This window comes from Semicossyphus pulcher, unplaced genomic scaffold (assembly GCF_022749685.1).
Source record: "Semicossyphus pulcher isolate SPU_LCO1_2020_fin unplaced genomic scaffold, fSemPul1.0.p SCAF_7, whole genome shotgun sequence".
NCBI classification, from domain to species: Eukaryota; Metazoa; Chordata; class Actinopteri; order Labriformes; family Labridae; genus Semicossyphus; species Semicossyphus pulcher.
The window spans coordinates 7,593,057-7,612,249 of NW_027211748.1; the positions used below are offsets into that span (position 1 = coordinate 7,593,057).

A 19,193-nucleotide genomic window follows, 5' to 3' on the forward strand; every position below is an offset into this window, starting at 1 on the left:
AATGCCAACGTCACCCTAATTGGGGTGAGTTGGTCGTCTCTCAGTTGGAAGGTTGGTGGTTTGATCGCTGACTGCTACAGTCTACATGACAAAATGTCCTTAGGCAAGACAGTGAACCCCAAATTGCTTCCGAAGGCATAGCTATCAGTGAATGAAGATGCTTATATCCTGATCCAAGATTTTCATAGTAGCATTTGCCATCAGTGCGTGTGAAAGGGTCAATGTAGTAGTAGTGTAAAAACGCTTTGAGTGGTCTGAAGACTAGAAAAGTGCAGTCTATTTACCATTTTACCTAATTGTATCAGACTTTTTTTGTTTAGACTTAAAAAACATGATCAAACACGTAAACAAGCTAGCTTTGGAGATGCTGGTTGTCACGGTTTCAGTTGAACAAAAAGGTGCGGACCCAGACTTCGATAATGGTTTTAATTAAATAAAAGGCAAAAATCAAACAAAATCTAACTCCAACAAAAGACAAAAAGGAAAATCAAAAGGCACAGCAATAAACTCAAACAAAACCAGGAACAGTAATCCAAAAGACACGAGGAAATCACGGCACGAAGACAATCCAGAGTAAGGTCATGGACAAAGACTAACGCACGATGGATGACAATGAACAGGCCACAAGACAGGGGAGCACAAAGACTAAATAAACTTAGGAGGTGAGGCTAATCAGACACAGGTGAGACAATCAAGGGGCAGGTGAAAACAATCAGGGCAAGGCACAGAATCAAACAGGCGGGAAAACACACAAAGGCAGGAAGTGGACCAACACGAGAGACAAGGTGACAAAGTAAAACAGGAAATGATCTAACCAAAGAGACACAAGTGAAATACTTAACTAAACAAGACTAAACACTGACAAGAACACAGAATAAACTAAATACAAAACTAAACGATGAAAACTCATGACAAGGGACAAAGTGACAAGGTAAATCAAGAAATAATAACTGAACACCGAAATACAAGACAAAAACATAACTAAACTAGAATGACTCATGACACTGGTAGGTTTTGTTTTTTACTTTTGGACAGGGCCAGGCTAGCTGTTTCCTGTGTTTCTTTGTTTTTTAAATCTTTATTAACTTAACTAAGCTAACCAGCCGCTGGTCAGAGCTTCATATTTACTGTAGGGACTAGGAAATGTATCTAATGCTCTGAAAGATGCTAAAAATCATTTGACATGTTTGTACTAGTCTATCTGTGCTCACTGTTTCTTATGATAATGTTGCATCAATGGAAATTCAACACATTTAGTGGCAAAGGCATTGAGTAGACAGGCCTGGTTCACAGTTACTGTCAGAATAGTGGTTGAGAAGCACTAATTATATATTCAGTAGGCCCTTCAAGATTTCTATGTGAAAAATCGTTTCTCCAATTTGAGTGTAATCTTGTAGAAAAAGATCTCTTACTCATTCATTTTACTCAAACACTCAATCTGGGTTAAAGGTTGTGTTGATGTTCTGTCTGTTCTGTTTGTTTCTGTTTGAACGTTCACGTTTGTTCTCTCAGATAACGTCTACAAAGAGCTCTGTGAGATATGAGATACAGCAGTCAAACACGTGCTAAAAGAGAGAAGAACTTGCTGCAGTACAAACTTTCAGTGGTGACACACCCTGGTTTATAGAAAGATCCATGGAAATTTAATTCACTTTTACTGAAGTTTTGCAGCCGCAAAAAAAACAAAATCAAGATCAAGATTATAGATAAAAGCATTTAAGAGCACAGAAAACCCAGAGTCAAATTCCTTGCATGTGCCCACATACTCAGCCAATAAAGCTGATTCTGAAAAGTATTTACCAAATCAGGTTACTCTAACTTTCTGGCTATGAACGTTTGCTTTGACCTGTCATTAATGCCAGTGTTCAAATATCCACTCTGTGAGTCAGTCTGGAAAATGCTGGAAATATTTTTCAAATTCTCAGAAATGAGGATTCCACCGACCACTCCCGAATAAAACAACTACACATGCCAAAGTAAAAACTGCATACCAAGACTGCCTCTGGTAAATCCACACTAAGTCTGTTGAGAAGCCTCACATATTAAGGTTTCATGATCTGTTGTGCCTCCAAAACACCAAAACAACCTGTTGCACCATCACTTGGATTAGGATTCAGGATTTTAGATTAACACGGATCAGGGCAGTCTTTAGAGACCCAACAGGGAACAGACAGACGGAGGTCACAGACTTAATGTTACATCTTATAACACTTGAAGTGCATAGGTGGCTTATCAAGTATCACACTATTGTTCTACCTGTCTACAGCTTGTATTACTTAAGACGGTCCATTCACAGTAACCACACACAAATACTTCACTCTTGGTTGTATTATATAAAATAGTTCAACATTTCGGACCGTATGCAATTTCTGTGACCATGGCTCTCAGTCAAAACAATAACAAAATGAAGTAGCATGGGATCATGGAAGCTATTACTGGAAATGGTATTACTGCTAAATAAACATTGCCAGTAGTCTGAAGTGACTAAGGCAGAAAGTTGCTTCATGGACAAGGTACTGTATAAAAATTTGATTCACGTTACTTTATTCGTGTTTACTCAAGTTGTGTAATTTCATTGTTGGTCAAAGGTAATGTTAGCCAACGCCACTTTGCTTCCTTACTCTCTGACATACCATGGGGTGTTTACCTGGGAGAGAGATGATAAAATTATACACACTATTATCTTAGATGAAAAAAACCAACATTGATCGAGACATTTGGGGGTGTACATAGACAGACAAAGTAATGAAGCATTCTGTAGCTCTAGCAATTTTTGAACAATTTAATGAGATCACAGATGAAAAGCAGATTTAAATGGGTGGGTTTTGAGTGCGGTTTTGAAAGAAGGGAGTGAGGGAGAGTTTCTGAGGTGTTGGGGGAGAGACTTCCAGAGGGAGGGGGGCAACAATGGAGAAGGCTCTGTCCCCCCAAATCAGGCGCCTGGATCGGGTGAGAGGGGTGAGGAGGTGGTGTTGGCAGATCTGAGGTTGCGGGTGGGAGTGTGTTGGTGAAGGAGGTCAGTGAGGTAGGAGGGGGCAAGACTGTGGAGAGCCTTGTAGCTGAAGAGAAGGATTTTGAATTGGTTTCTTTGATGAATGGGGAGCCAGTGGAGGTTTTGAAGGACTGGGGTGATGCGGTCTCTGGTGCGGGAGTGGGTGAGCAGACAGGCAGCTGACTTTTGGATGTGTTTTCGTTTGTTGGGTATTTTGGTGGATGTGCCATAGGAAGCTGTTGCAGTAGTCGCAAAGACATGCAATGTTTTTCAGATGGAAGAAGGCAGTTTTTGTGATGTGGTTAACCTGACGTTCAAAGGGGAGATTGATCAAAGATGACACCAAGGTTACGGATGTGTTTGGAAGCAGGAACAGTGGAGCCATCAATGCAGAGGGAGAGGTTGGGGCAGGACGTGATGAGTGATTTGGGACCGATGATGAGGATTTCAGATTTGTTGCTGTTGAGTTTGAGGAAGTTTGCTTGCATCCAGGTTTTTACGTCCATAAGGCAGTCTGTGATGGTGGAGTGAGTGGCAGCAGTGATTGATTTGGTGGACATATAGAGCTCGACAGTTGTCGGCATAACAGTGAAAATGGAGGCCATGGCCATGTATGATGTGACCAAGGGGAAGCATGTAGAGGATGAACAGGAGGGGACCGAGAACTGAACCTTGGGGAACACCTTGAGAGAGTGGGGCTGTTTGAGTTGGATTTATTGATGCTGATAAACTGGTGGCTGTTGCAGAGGTAAGATTTGAAGTACCTTAAACCTTTAAACATATTTAAGTTTCTACCGATAAAGCTACCACAAGCAGACGGTTAGCTTAGCTTGGCTAACTATAAATGGGGGGAAACTGCTTGCTTGGCTGTCTGAGGGTTAAATACTGTTAAACCTTGTTGCTTGCCAACCTAACTGAACTCCCTCATCCAGGTCTTCACTCCCTCCCGCCCACTACGCTCTGCCAATGAAAGGCGCCTGGTAGTCCCATCACAACAGGACCCTAAGTCGCTAACTAGACTCTGTAGTCCCCGGGTGGTGGAACAAGCTAACAAACTCCATTCGGTCTACAGAGGTCCTTTCCGCCTTTAAGAAAAAGCAAAAGACCCAGCTCTTTCATGAACACCTCTGCACTTCATATTATTGATGCTATTCATGATGATGATATTGATGTGATATGGAAGATGTTGTTGATTAGGATATTCACGATGTTTAAACAAACAAGATAAAAGGTAAGCTTTGGACGTCCATGCAGACTATGTTACCTATTTCCAATCCGTCTGCTAATCCAAACTTACCGGCTGCTGGCTGCAACTTGCACAGACTTGAGTGTGTGGTATCATTCTTTAATTCTTACACTCGGCAAGTTGGGAATTGATGACATTTTGCAAAATGTAGACATGTTGCTTTTGATAAGTGAACCTAAGAAATAAAAGTTGCAGAACTTAATACTGCCTTTGCAATACAAAAGCTTTTTTGTACTCCATGCCTGCGGTACAGCAAACATCCATTAGGACCTCCGGAAGGTGGGTGGTATCCAAACAAATAGTATATTGTTAGTACAAAGCGTATATTGATCCTTTCAAAAGAGAAATAAGAGACATAAGTATATCATTTGTATAGAGATGTAAGTGCTACAGAGAGCACAGCTGCTGTGGTGCAGTCAGAGGCCAGATTCCCTGCTGTTCTGCAGGAACACTTTTCAAGCCTTCTTTCCTTTTTTCTCTCCAAACCAGCTGCTTAGCCCTTGACAGTAAGAGGCTGTCTGCCAGTTACCCACATTTTTCCCAGAACAGGCCCCATTCAGTCAAATCCCTCTTCAGTTTAAGAGTCTTCCCCATCTGACCCGCTTCCACCTCCACTCCCGTTCATTAAATTAATTGGGCAATGAATTAGTATCATTGAGATCAGTAACCGACACCAAGTGGCCTCGAGTGCTCCTCACACTGTGGTAAACACAGTAGGCGTGATTAGATGTTTCACAGGAGGCCAATTAGTTCATGGGAATCAGGCTTGATAACCGGGGTACACACCACCAACAGGGTGGGGTTTTGGGACTAACAGGAGCTGGGGAATATATCCTCTGAAACTCTGGGGAGATATAACAGCCACTGCACATCTGACTGAGGCTTTGGGTTCATGAAATGTCAAAGATGGGTTCTGGAGAGCTCATTTAGCACCCACAGCTGCCCCATTTGAGCAGAATCCCCAGACAGTGTAAATATGTGTTTAGGTTATTTATAGCTAAGGCATTTAACATGCAATTCATTCTTGACCTTGGTAACTTGTTTTGGTCTCCAGAGGGATTTTTTTCTGAGCAAGCAGTATTTTACAGCAGTGTTTCTTATGATCTACATAACTCATGCCTTAATTGTTAGCCACAAACAATTCAGTATCTAAGTGTCTTCATAATTATACACTGAGAAATATGCTTATTCACTTTATTGCTGAGGGATAGAATCAGGAGAGAATAGCTTAGCTTAGCATAGTGACCAAGAACAGTTTGCCTGGCTCTGTCAAAAAGACATCAGATCTCGGCTACATCTCTGACGCTTTTTCCTTAACCTAATTTTATCTGATTGTGTGATATGTTATGGACGTAAAGGGTTTTGTCGTCACCGTGAGGTTGTCAGGCAATGGTGAAACCACAACACGTCATTTTTACACATTAGTTTTTAAGGGTAGAGATATCTGCGATTTTACTGTAATGATGCTGTCAGGTAAATGTTATTAACTGTGCACGGAGCCAGGCTACCTGTTTCCCTATTTGCCGTCTTCATACTAAGCTAGGCTAACCTGATGCTTCTATATGGCCTACAAAAGCAAAACAGACCGTCAACTAGAAAAATGACTGCATCTATATAGTTATTTAGTCTGCCTGTCAGCCCTCTAGAAGGGACATGCAGCATGCAAACCTAATGAACCTATGTTCACATTTTCACTGCAAAGTTTCACAGTAAGAAGGAAAAGTTAGTTTATTTGGGAAATGGCCTTTTTTCTTTCTTGCCAAGAGAGCTAAGAGCATCAAGGTTAAAGAAACCAGCCTGACAGAACCTATATTACACAATGTTTTATAGAATATGTCTTGTTTGATTATGACAAAAGCAAAACTGTCAAAAAGGCGAGCTGTTTACAGCCGCAATGATAAGCCAACCGTCTCTTAGTAGTAGCTTAAAATTTTAAAAACAGATATAAGATTGGAATCGTATTCCAATCTGACTCTTCTTAGGAAAGGAAATAAGTGTATTTCCTTATATTTGGAACTATAAACATAATCTCTAATTTCTTAGTGCAGCCCGTTCTGTCATTAACTTATGGTATTTAGCACAAGGAACCTCAGCAAGTCAAGTTGGTACTTTGAATGTTTGAGTTCCTGTCTGGAAGAAAAAAAGAACTTTTGAGGCTTGAAGGCAGAAATTCTCTGCAATCCATCACTCCAGTTCCCTGATAATAAATGTTTCTGTGCTCACTTAAATTAATACTTTCTTGAGTGACGTCTTTCCTAAATGTAGTTACTACATTAAGCCTGAGGAGTAAGACTCAAACTGCTTCTATTCGTGCATGGGCAGCATTTAAGGCCTAACCTAAAAATAGTGTAGATCCATGTAGACTTCCAGCAAGGCACAGACAGTATACACAGCTGCTGAGGTCCACCACATCCAATACGTATTTACATTTTCCAAATAGGGCTTTATGTACATTCTGTACTTTTCTGCTTCCTGCCAGCTGGGACACTCGTTTAGTCCATGCGCAGAGAAAGAACAGAGGGGACAGCATGAAGGATGTATGCGCGTGGTCCATCAGCAGGAGCACTTTCCATACGACCAGTCTGAGAAGAAAAAGTATCTCATGCAAACATACCAAAGGCAGTCAAGTAATAACAAAAACACATTCATTTGTATCGTGTAACACATGCCGGTGCATGTGTAAGCTGAGCATGAGGGTAGGGAATGCAAAAGGAGACGACTGTCTGTGTATCTGGGTGCATTAAAGCATGCAAGAAACACACATGCATGAATGAAGTGTGTTCTGGTCAACTGCACAAACGGGGCACTGGGGCATATGTTCTTTGGTCTTATATAACTTGTCATAAAGCTTTTGACCTCAGATATAATAAACCTCAAATGTGAACGGTTCAAATCATGGAAACTTGACAGGATGTAACAAAAGCAAAGCAGATAAGTGTTTGTGTGGGAACTGGGAGAGTCTCTTGATACATGCAGAGGCAAAAAAGGGGACTCTCGTCGTCCAAGGACAGCATGTTGCAATCCTACAGGAAATCACTTATATCCTCTCAGCTTGCTCTCCCTGCCAGGATGTGTTTGCAATGAGCCCAACCAGAGGTGAAATGAATCGCACCTCGTCTATCAAAACTGCTGGAGGCCACAAGAAAAACTGCGGGTTTTCATTTACTTCGCTGCCATGTCACATTCAGGTCATGGGGCAGCATTAGTACAACAGACTCTGAAGGGGCCCCACTGGATAAACGGGGTGAACAAATAGAGGCAATATGCTCTCGCTTTGCACCACTGGGAGGCAGCAGTGTGTTTAACCAGCTGTCTGCTGTTGGCAACATATTATAGAGGGAGGATTGCAAAAGTGGTGCAAGGCAGGCGTTTTCCTCCGCACGTCTGTCGGGTCATGAGTGCGAATGAATCAGGACACCCAGTATTAAGTTCCTTCTTTGCACTCTTAATATGTTGCACAATCATAACCCTCTCTGTGGTCATTTGTATCTGAATACTATAAGATTCCCTGTCATCACTGTCTGAGTGAAGCTAAGAATTGAGGGACGTTTTTATATCAGAAGAGAAGCACAGGTGTAAGTTATAATCAATTATGGCTGCATTCCATTTTGCTCTACCAGTTCCTTGTCCTGGTATGGATGCTAGCTCATTGGCATGGCTATTATAAGGTACATTTCATGCTCTAAAAGTTAAAACATATGCATATAAATCATGATTTGAAAATTAGATCCAAAATACTGCACATTCTTGACTACATCCCCAACAAAAAGAAACTCATAAATCTCGCACCAGATCGATTTTTACTGCCGATTTCTCTATCATCGATGATTGTGACACGCCTGGAAAGCTGCATCCATCATCTTGTGTTTAATGAGAAAAGATCCCTCCTAGATTTTCCACTTGAGTCTATTCTAATTATCTTTTCCACTCAATCACAAGACAAGTCATGAGCTCCATGCGCTACGTGTAAATCTCAGCGATCATGCAGACGGCTCAAAAGGTCACTGCATGTCTGCTTCTCATGAATATCTCATGATTTCAGACATGAGGAACATGGAGCAGGTGACATTTGGTTAGTCTGGCTGACACGAAGAGAAAGGGTGACACATCCAAAGACATGGTTTACGTGCGTTAATATGGGTGTCATATCTGAGGATGGTGAGTTGATGATGAGTCGCGCGTGGGTGTTCTTTCGCTGGGATTTTATAGGTCTCAAAGAAATTGAGTTAAGGGTTAATTAATTAAAGTTTTTTCATCTCCTCTTTGCCCTCAAATTAGTTTAAATGTTTCTCCTGAATATTAACTCCACTGGAATTCATTCAGATATGTATTTCTGGCAAACACAATTGGAAAAAAGTCAGTGAACATAAAACCCCAAACCTCATAAAAAAGTCCCAAATGGAACTGATCACAGATCACAGTGTGTCCATGAGAATCAGAGGGTTACGGCTCGAACAGACTCCCGCACCTGTTTTTTTTCCCCTCTTTCTTCCTCCCTCCTTCCATCCTCTGGTACATGACTAAGTCTGAGGGCTGCGCTGGGATTTACAGATGTTCTGTGTTCGGAATCTGGGTAAAAGGTCAGCATGCCGGCTATAGGTGGGAGCGGCCATTTTGGGAAATTGAATAAGCAGCTGTGGCGAGGTGTGGATCCGATGCTGATCTGTAACATATGAGGGAGGAGAGGGTACGGAGGAGACAGAGTCCTGCTAAGCCTCGTTCATTAGAGTACATTATACAAATCAGACTGATGTTTATTTTATCCAGTTGTTTAGTCTGTCTTTGAATAAATATACTGTCTACTGAGTCGTTCTTGGCTGAGCTGGTTTACTTCCTCTGTGGATGAAATCCAGCAGTGAAAGTAACTATATTTACTCAAATACTGTCATACTTAAAGAGTATTTATATTTGATGTTACTTCAAATACTGTACTTTTTCCTCCTCTACAGTTTTTACATCAGTTTATTTGAATAAAATAACATAAGGTTTAACAAACTGTTACAGATTCAGCTCCTCACCAATAAACTTATTGCAATTCAACTCTGACATAGTGAAAGTAACAATTCTGCACAACTGTCTGTAGTATTTTTCCACTACTGTTAACATTTCTTCCACCACTGCTGGAGTCACACTTCCCGTCAATATCTTATTAAATTATGATGCAATTCTGTCTTAAAGGTCATGACAGAAACACACACGGGTCGTCCTACAATTACAGTATGATTACAAGATCAAGAAAAACTGGATTTATCAGTGTCACCCTGTCGCCATCATGCCAGGGGCAAACTTGCGCTTCAAAATCAGAATCAATGACAGTTTTCAACATCAACTTTCGGCCATTTTAAAAAGACTAAATTGTATTTTATAAAGATCCTAATTAGGAGTGGGACAATATATCGATACAGCAATATATTGTCGTCCTGACTCGTGCAATACAGTTATCGATAGACTGGCACCTCTGAACAGATTTCCCTGCAATTTTGACTCATCGCGTCACGACTTCATGACTCCTCGCGGTGGCGCATCTGACATGAATGAGGGTAACATGAACAGAAGTTAACTGGCCAAAGAAGAAGTTAATCACATATCGTGATGTATCATTATATGATTGGTAAATATCAATTATCTCAGAATCCCTGCATCGCGATATTATCGTTATCGTGACCCACGTATCGCGTATCGTATCTTATCATATCTCATCGCGAGTTACCCTGTGATTCCCACCCCTAACCCTAATCAACCAGCTCCTCCTGCCTGACACACGTGGCTGTAATTTCTCAGAATCTGAACATCAGAGGGATCTTTAATGATTCTTCTAAGAAAATGAGCTCTCTTTTCTGAGATGCCGCAGAAATCAGCACAATGCCAAAAATGAAGGCCTGCGGTTCTTCTAACAAACCCTTACTGTACATCCAAACACTTTAAGCACATTTTCACTCACTGTTTTACTAATGTCACATTTTGAATGTAGGACATTTCTTGAGTATTTTTAGTTACGATTTGTACTCAAGTTACACTGTAGATCTGAATGCTTCTTCCACCTCTGATGGAGTGAGAAGGGTTTAAATAAATACATGATGAAAAACAAGCATGAGTCATCCTACAATTACAGTATGGTTACAATCAAGAAAAACTGGATTTATTTGTCTTATCGTGTCGTCATCATGTCGACAGCAGTCTAGCACAACAAAATCAGGATCAGTGAGTTTTTAAGATCAACTGGGGACATTTTATAAAAGATCCGAATCAATCAGTTCCTCCTGACCAACACGCATGGCTGTAATTCCTCTGAAGGAATATCATCAAACAAATTTCTCTGAATTTGAACATCAGAGGGATCTTTGTATTATCACTGTATTTTCAGAAATTTAGCACATGATGCCCAAAATGAAGGCCTACAGGTCTTCTCACAAACCACGACCCAATCACATCCATGCAAGTCCTGCAATGTCACACAAGAATGTAACACGTACCTACGTTCTTTACAAGTACGATCATGAGGACAATGAAACAGACAGTCATCGAGTTGAACTATAACTGTGTTTTATAAGTGAAAGTTTTGGCGATGTTCCTGCATGTACCGGCTGCAGACAGACAGATTCCTTCCCACCACTCAGCCTTTCATTCACCCGTGAAACGATGATGTCTCCATTCATCAATAATCCTGCGCTGCTGTAACTAAAAGGTCATGAATCATGGTCACAGCTGATCTATAATCTGTCAGCTTGAGCAAACAAAAGCCAGCCTGTATGCATTGACTCCTATTAAAAGGAAAAGATTCATGAAAAGACTTAGGAACGCCTATTTTTAACTGGAACACCGCCGTCTTTGGACGGTCTCGTGGAAACCCTCTCTCCGCCAAGGATTTGTGGGAAATAATGCATGTTTGTTACATTCCACACGCAGAAGGAAAGGCCTCCGTAATTCCTCTGCACTGAGTTTCCCCTCTGAGCACCGTCAGCAGTCTCCCAGTTACCTTTCACCTACTTAGTCTGGGCTGCAGACAGGAGAGGGTTAAACTCTCTCCTTCTTTGTTGGTCTGCCCCCGGATCACGTATGGCCCTGCGAGATCCCCGGCAGAGGTTGTTAAAGAAACCCTACGGCCCATAATTTGGCCATTCTGTGTGCTGTGAACTTTCCCCTAATTCTCACAGTCCTCCCAGCAGCAGCAGCAGCAGCACCCTGTTCCTCTCCTGACGTGCCCGAGGACTGCGTCACCGATTTCGTTCATTCCTGATGTTATTCCTGGAGAGATTATTAAAGAATAAATCCAGAAACTCTTTTGACAGTAGCTGTTTGGAATGTTTAATTATGATGTCATCTATCTAGATCAGCCAAATAACATGATGACAGCTGAGTACAATTCACATTTTTAAGGTTACTGAGATTTTTGTCAAGGCCATGATTGCTATCAGGCTACTTAAGAGAAATTTAAGCGCTAAAATTTTAGGTTTGCATTTCATACTAATGTTTGTCTTTTGTTCCTGTTGTGGAGATGAATTTACGGTCCCTAATTTTGCCTAAATTCTCTCCTAGTCTTCGGAGGAAGAGATCTAAAATCTTAATATGCAGTGCCCTCATTATAATAGATTTTAATCACACTAAAATAATTAACAAACTACCGGTGCTACTTTTCCTAATACTTCCTTTCCTTGCAGTTCATCAGTATAATTTTAGTAAGGTTTACTGTACAAGACAGCATGTGATCCCAAGTCTGGATATTTAAAATGTACTGTTAACAATGTTCTGTAAATCATGTTTTGGACTCACTATGAATATTTGAATGAACTCTAGCTCTCTGTTTTAAGAGCTTTATCAGATATCATTATCATTCAATTTCAGGCTGTTCTGTGCTGATGAATGGATGAGCTCACTCTTTCAGAGATACACACTTACAGTGTAACACATTTTACAGTAAAGGAGTACAATAGATCCACTGCTGGGGATATCAAGTGTTTGGTTTCCTCCAGTAGATAATGCACTCCCTGTCTCCCACTGTGCACAGATGAAAGACAATCTTTTTGTTATATCATGTCCCTCCTCCGTCTCTACATGAATAGTTAACAGAGAGGTGGAGGAGGGACAGAAACCTGAGAGTAACTGCACCCCTCCCTCTCCTCCGCTGGCCAATGGCAGGCAGCTTGCAGCTCACACTTGAGGGCTGTGAAACTATATAACTGTGGCTGTTCAGCCGAGAGCTGGAGCTCTCAAATCAGACTCGAGCAGACAGGGCAGGCACTTCTGCAAAACTCACTATTCAAAGCAACATTTCAGACGTTTAGGACAGCAGCAGCAATGAAGACAACACTGGCAACTGTGACTCTGTGCCTGGTGGTGCTCATGGCCACAGGTTTCCCTCTGGAGAGGAAAGGCTCATCCTCCGGCCATGGAGCCAAGGAGAAGCGTGTACAGTATGCAGCATGGGACGATGTGAATGTCATCGCCCACGGCTTGCTGCAGCTGGGACAGGGGCTGAAGGAGCATGTGGACAAAACCAAAGTCCAGATGAGGGACATTTCCAGCAAGCTGAAGGTCTCCAATCGCACTGTGACCGAGCTGGGGAAGGAGAGCCAGAAGCTGCGAGTGGAGGGGGAGGCCCTGAAGGCTCGTGCACAGGGGCTGGAGGACAGAGAGGGGCAGCTGCTGAACATCACATCCGAGCTGAGGGAGAAGGCGGAGGAGATGCAGCAGGAGAAGAGGACGATGGGCGAGAGGATGAGCCGGCTGGAGGAGAGGGTGGACAGCATGCTGCAGGGAGAGGCGATGCTGTCTGAGACGAACCCTGGTGCCAAGAACAACAGTGATACTCGAAACATCCAGGTGAGAATGCATGACTTACTGGTTTTGCTTTTGATTCAAAAGTAGTTTTGGAAATTCAGGAGCATGTTAAGATAAGGGGAGTGATATTAGTTAGTGTGGAAGGAAAATGTTAAAAAATGAGGCTCTACACTGTGTGCAAAGCATGAATCCTATTTGCAGCAGATGGTTAAGGTACTCTTTGAGTTGGTGGGTATACAGCATAAATGGACAGTTGGCTTTTCTCTAAGCTCAAAGGCATTAAATTAAAATGCACAGAGGGCAAGCAGTGGGTGGTGGTTGTAGTGAAGAGGAGGGGGGTTGGTTAACAAGCCTTCATGCCGGCGGTGGAAGAGCGTGCAGTACGTGCAGAGAAACACTAAAAGGCTGCCAGACAAAGGGATCTACACACATCAGCTGCGAGAATGTGTGAATAATTCTTGCAGCTGTGACAGTTTACAACCTGGAGAGCATTCAGCTACATTGAAGTGAAAGGGGAGCTCATGAGAGTTGTGTTTGCTTTGTAGGCTCCATTTAAACAGAAGTACGTGAGCCTGAAAGGCTTCATAGAGGGATGGAAAACCCCGCGCTGGAGGGAGTTACATAACCGTAGCACATTGGGTTGGAAAGAACAAATGCTTGTCATTGAGGGGTGGAAATGTGTCTGGGGTCGATGTCTCAGGCTTTCCAATGAAACCCTGCAGTTGGCCCTTTTTGTTGTGTAAATTCTGGTAGTCCTTTGGTGATGTCCTGTGAAGCGCTTTGGGCATGTTTTACGCACAGGCTGGGTGTTCAATAAAGTTAGAAAAAGCTAATAATGTGGCACCTTTGTGTTACTTTTCTTTCAGCTGATGCTGGAGGGTCAGAACAAACGCATCGATGATCTGATGGAGCGGATCAGACTCCAGCAGGAGAAGCTCGACAAGCAGAATGTGCGCATCAGGACGCTGCAAAGTCAGGTGAGGACAATTACACAGCTAACAAACGGTTCTGTTTCCCAGATAAGAATAATTACGGTGAAGAATGTAGTCACATTTTCTGCCATCTCATCAATGCTTGTAACTTTTTCAGCTCCAGCAGTCCCGTCCGAGACCTTCCGTGCGCAGCAGCAGCACTGACAGTTCCGTGGCAGAGCAGCGCGACTCACCAGTCGGTAAGTAAAGCTAGAGAGCGTCTAAAATCCCCTCCTGGCACTGTCTTAAGTCGACTGGACACAATCTGACGCCAAATGTGGCAGACCATCTGTGTAGTCAGGCCATAAAGAAGCTTAGATCACAAGCAATTAAAATCAAGGAATCTAATCAATTTGGGGCACGCTCCTCTGCTCAGCGTGATGCCACAAAAATCAACTGGTGGGCTTTTTGCAGAAGATGCGCCTTTTAGCCTGAGAAATCCTAAAGACATTAATCAACCATCACGGGATACTTTTATCACATTAAAGTAAGAAAAGAAAGTTGTTCACAAATGTGAATTAGGCCCCCTTATTTGCAGAAAAAAGTCATACAGTAGCAGCATAGAGAAAGGGAGAAAGCATCTCGAGTTAGAAGGAGGCTCATTCTGTGCCTTACAGTGAATGATGCCCTCAGCATGCAGCCACGCCAAGCAGCTGCTGCTCCCATTTATACTATGAATGGACCAGCAGCCATAATAGATGCTTTCATCCAGACTATACTGTACTGAATGTATACCAACAGGGGATCGTTCGGCTCTGTTACACATCACATTTTGCTCTTTAAAGAGAGGAAACGCTGAAAAAGTTATACATGCAAACTGAAAGAGTAGATGTCAATATTTTATAGCTTCATAAATCTGGATTAAATAATATGTCCAAACTTCTGTTTCTAATGGCAGTAGATAGGAAGTGGGTGAAAGGTGAACATGGCTGAGGCAACAATTGAGATCAGTCATCCAGTGCAAATCACAATAACACCTCGCAGCTCTGACATCAGCAGGATTTGTACAATGAGGAAAAGAGAAACACGTTTCTCTGGCATGGTTTTGAACTGGGGGAAAGTTCGCCGGTCTCTGAGAGCGTTCAGTCAGGGTCACACAGCTCAACAGGATTACTCATACTGCTCATTTCTGTTGTTTGTAGTGGGAGGGGGCAAGAAAAGGCTTTGTACAAATCTAGCATGCAATGTTCCTCAGATTACCGTCCTTGTGCTGAGGGAAAATGAGGAGGAAAATGGAAAAGGCAGCCTATATTTATCTATGAACTTTGTACAGATATCCACCACTGTTTTGAAGACACTCGCCTCCCCCCTCCTTTCTCTTAGACGTCCCACCTTTTGGTGTAAAACAAACATTTGCACATCCCTACAAGAATGAGCAACCTTTCCCCTACATCTGTCAGGGAGTCAGACATCCCTCCTCCTCCCCCGCTACTCTCTACACACAAACCCCCGCGCCTCCATCTCTTCCTGCTCTTCCATTGTAATGAATAAGAAGTGTGCCAAAGTTCAGGAGAACCCCTGACCCCCCGAGGCAGACTACAGCCAAGACTGACCACGAAGAGTTCATGCCTCTAGAGCAAAGGCCAATACACAAAAAGGATGCTTTGTGGCTCTGCGGTCAGCTGGTGCACTAATAGAACAAAATCGATCCAAATCTTAAATTTTTTAAATATTTTTGTCATTTCTTGTTGTTTAAGGACATTCAATAGTATCGCGTGATGATGTCATCCATTTAAAAAAGGATTACTGGAGGGGGACTATTTGTCTCGTGCCTCACTGGACACATGACAGCCCCAATTGGCTCCGGAGTCCCCTGCATTGTGTGGCAGCCTTCTCCGATGTCCCCCTTTACAGAAACAGCCCCCATCATCCCCCTCCCCATCCTCTGATCACTCCCCGTGCATGCACTGGCCATGCACCCCTGCGTCACCGACAGGCTGCTGTGCACGTGAGGGAGGTGTGACGAGCCAAAGAGGAGGGGGTTCAGAGACAGGAGGGGGAGGAATGTAAAGGGTAGTAGTGTGTAATTCAATAGCCTGGAAGGCCAAGTCGTCTACAGAGGGAAGTCTGCTTGGGAACTGGGAGAAAGGTCATATTTATAAGCAAGAAAGCTGTTCGCACTCTCTCGCTCCCTCTTGTTAAGGCTACTTCCAAGACTTTATCGGGTACACATTTATATCTCCAGACTTGCTGATAAGCTCACCAGGAACGATAGTCGTATTTGCGGACACTCGCACAGTGCAGAGAAATCTCTCGCTGGGAGGTTCCCTTACTGTGAATGACCTACTTCTGAGTGCCAGAGTAAACAACAAGTCCACATTAGAAAATAACACAAAACGTAACACACGAATAAGAGTGCAAAGAAGGTGATTACACTGTTTGGATTGTATGGGACTATTGATCTTAACATAGTTTCTCCTCTTTGTTCTTCTTCTAGAGATGCCGTCAGACTGCCATGAGCTGTTCCTGAGAGGAGAGACTTCCAGCGGGGTCTACACCATCCAGCCAATCAACGCAGAGCCCTTTAAAGTCTTCTGTGAGATGACAGCTGGTAAGTGGAGTCAAACTTCTTCCTGTTTTGCCACAGTGAAGGTTAGCTAATGATTGGTAAAACTTTGGACAATCAATCACAGCCTTTAAACAAAATGGCTCAAAAGTTCAGAAGAAGCTGCAAGTTTGGTGCATAGAATTTTTCTGATCACACTTTTTCTGTCTTTCTTGTCAAGATGGCGGCTGGACTGTGATCCAAAGGCGCCAAGATGGCTCAGCGGACTTTGACCAGCTATGGCAGGCCTACGAGAAAGGCTTTGGCAGCCTGAATGGTAAATGCGCTTTCGACTTCTATCTCACTCTCACTGGCTGCAAAACTGGACTGGACAGGTGCTAGCCGGCCTTTCCAGGGTTAGCTTAGTCCACACAGCTTTACTATCATTTAAAAGTACTGCATGCAAGAGCGGGAGCTGGCCTCCTAAAAGCATCTTATCACAGCTTTAAATGGATCAAAGGCAAACTGAGGTTACTCCGCTTAGGTTCTTTTCTCACCTTTTCTCTCCCTCCGTTTGTTTCTTCTTCTTTAGGAGAGTTCTGGCTGGGTCTGGAAAAGATGCACTCCATCGCTAAAGATGGTGGCTACATCCTCAACATCAAGCTCTCTGACTGGAGTGGCGACGTAGCAACCATCCGTCTCCCCTTCCAACTGGGCGGAGAGGAAACCAAGTACTCCCTGAAGATTCAGGAAGCCCGCACTTTTAGCACTTTGGAGAGTTCTCTGGGGACTGACGCCACCTCCGGCCTGCCCTTTTCCACCCGTGATAACGACAATGACCAGAAAAACGACACCAACTGCGCCAAGCACCTCTCTGGTAAGTTGTCAATGTCACTGATACATGCCTTCATAGTTTTTTTTGTTTCTAATTGGGATTAGAGCTCAAAGGCTGCATCTAATATGATACTGTCCTTTGTCTATGTAGGTGGCTGGTGGTTCAGCAACTGCGGTCGCTCCAATCTGAACGGTAGATACTTCCAGAGCCCTCCCCCAAAGCAGCGACACCAGAGGAAGCAGAGCATCTTCTGGAAGACCTGGAGGGGGCGCTACTACCCTCTGAAGTCCAGCAAGATGATGATCGCCCCCGCTGCGATCGAAAACAAGTCTTAAAGAATAGGAAGAGACTGAAAGAAAAGCTTGAGACAAAGTGTTGGGGCAGAAAGAAGTAGATTTCGGACTATTCTTTCTTTTCTTTGTGCTTATTTAATGAGGTAGAGGTTTTCATTTTCCCTGGTTGCCTCCCTGCGAGGAAGACCTCATACCAGAGCCAAAGCCCTCAAAAAGGAACTCACATTAAATGGGTTTCAGGTTTCCATTGCTCTGTTCCTCTGAGGGACGAGCAGATTCCTCCCCTGCACGTACAGCAACAGATGGAAAAAGTGTGCAGTGGAAAAATGTATACACGTTGTACTAGTGCAGTTGATTGCATGAAGCAGGGGCCCCTAGTCAGGACAGCGTCGCAGGGCGAGTCCCAGCCTGTCCAATGTGCTGTAAGCCACAAAGGATTTCCAACATGTCGACACTCATCACAAGACATTTGATGTGTGGGTTGTTCTTGGGTTTGAATGTGGTTTTGTAGCGAGTAGAGAGCACGGCTCAAAAAACAGCTTAAGAATAGCTCTTGGGGGGATGCATGTAGGAGAGAAATTAAGGCAGATTAAGCAAGCCTTTTAAACCCAATGGTGCGGACCAAATGGCGACTTCATTAAAACAAAGAGTAATTTTCCACATGAACATGTAGAGATTAGTGTTCAAAGGCATTATGTAAAGTTATAAATCACTGTAAACTAGGATTACGATGGAGAAACTGTGTTAAGACTGGTGTTAGAAAGTAGCTCAGGGGGCACTGAAAACCATTTCAGCCTTTTGTACAACACAATTTCTGACAGCAGCTTGGAATTCAATTAAGCATTTTCTTCACTGACTTATTTTGTGTGGAGACTGTGATGATGTTAAGTCATATTGACTTCCTTTAAGATCGAGAGACATGGTTTTGTACATAGTGTATGAAGGATCTGTCTTTTCAGAACTATAACTGTTACTGATTTGTTGTGACATTATCTGTTGTCCTTGTGACTCGAGACTCTGTTCTTGTAGCTGTTCCCTTTTCTTATTTAAATGCTGTAAAGAATCAATATATATATTTCTGGTGCTGCCTGTTTGTAATTTATATTGTCTTCGTTGTGTTGATGTAAAACTGTTTTATAAGAGAAAATAACCATTTTTTGGCCATAATGAGCCAATAAAATTGATTTAAACTAATACTGCTTTCTGTCTGTGTATTTTGTGCCTTGAAGAAAGTTTAAGTGTGCAACACACTTAACTTAGGGTAGTAAACTCAAATGAATATAGAACTAAAATACATTACACAAATATTTAATGAAAACAAAAACAATATAGTGAAAATATGGCCACATCTAGAGTCATGATAAGTGGACAGGCTTTGTTGGATTATAAATCTTGCTAATCAAATGCAAGCTAATTAGAATAAAATATAAATGATATATATTAACTAGATTTGTGGTTTTAGACTGGAAATGTCAAATTGATGTTTTCCATGTAACAATCAAGAATGTATTTGGATTTTTATTTATTCCATGTATTACATAAAATAATACTCTAAATGCAATTTAATATACAAATTTTAACAAATCTAAGAAA

At 42.6% G+C, this 19,193-nt stretch overlaps 1 protein-coding gene across 1 annotated transcript; it reads left to right on the forward strand.

Moving 5' to 3' along the window:
* The first annotated feature begins 12,463 nt into the window (after positions 1-12,463).
* angptl4 (angiopoietin-like 4) lies at positions 12,464-18,756 on the forward strand. Its single transcript, XM_069684958.1, has 7 exons — positions 12,464-13,058; positions 13,883-13,993; positions 14,106-14,187; positions 16,425-16,538; positions 16,714-16,809; positions 17,065-17,349; positions 17,458-18,756. Exons 1-7 carry the CDS (start codon positions 12,534-12,536, stop codon positions 17,640-17,642), a joined length of 1,398 nt encoding a protein of 465 aa, XP_069541059.1. The 5' UTR covers positions 12,464-12,533; the 3' UTR covers positions 17,643-18,756.
* The last annotated feature ends 437 nt before the right edge of the window (positions 18,757-19,193 follow it).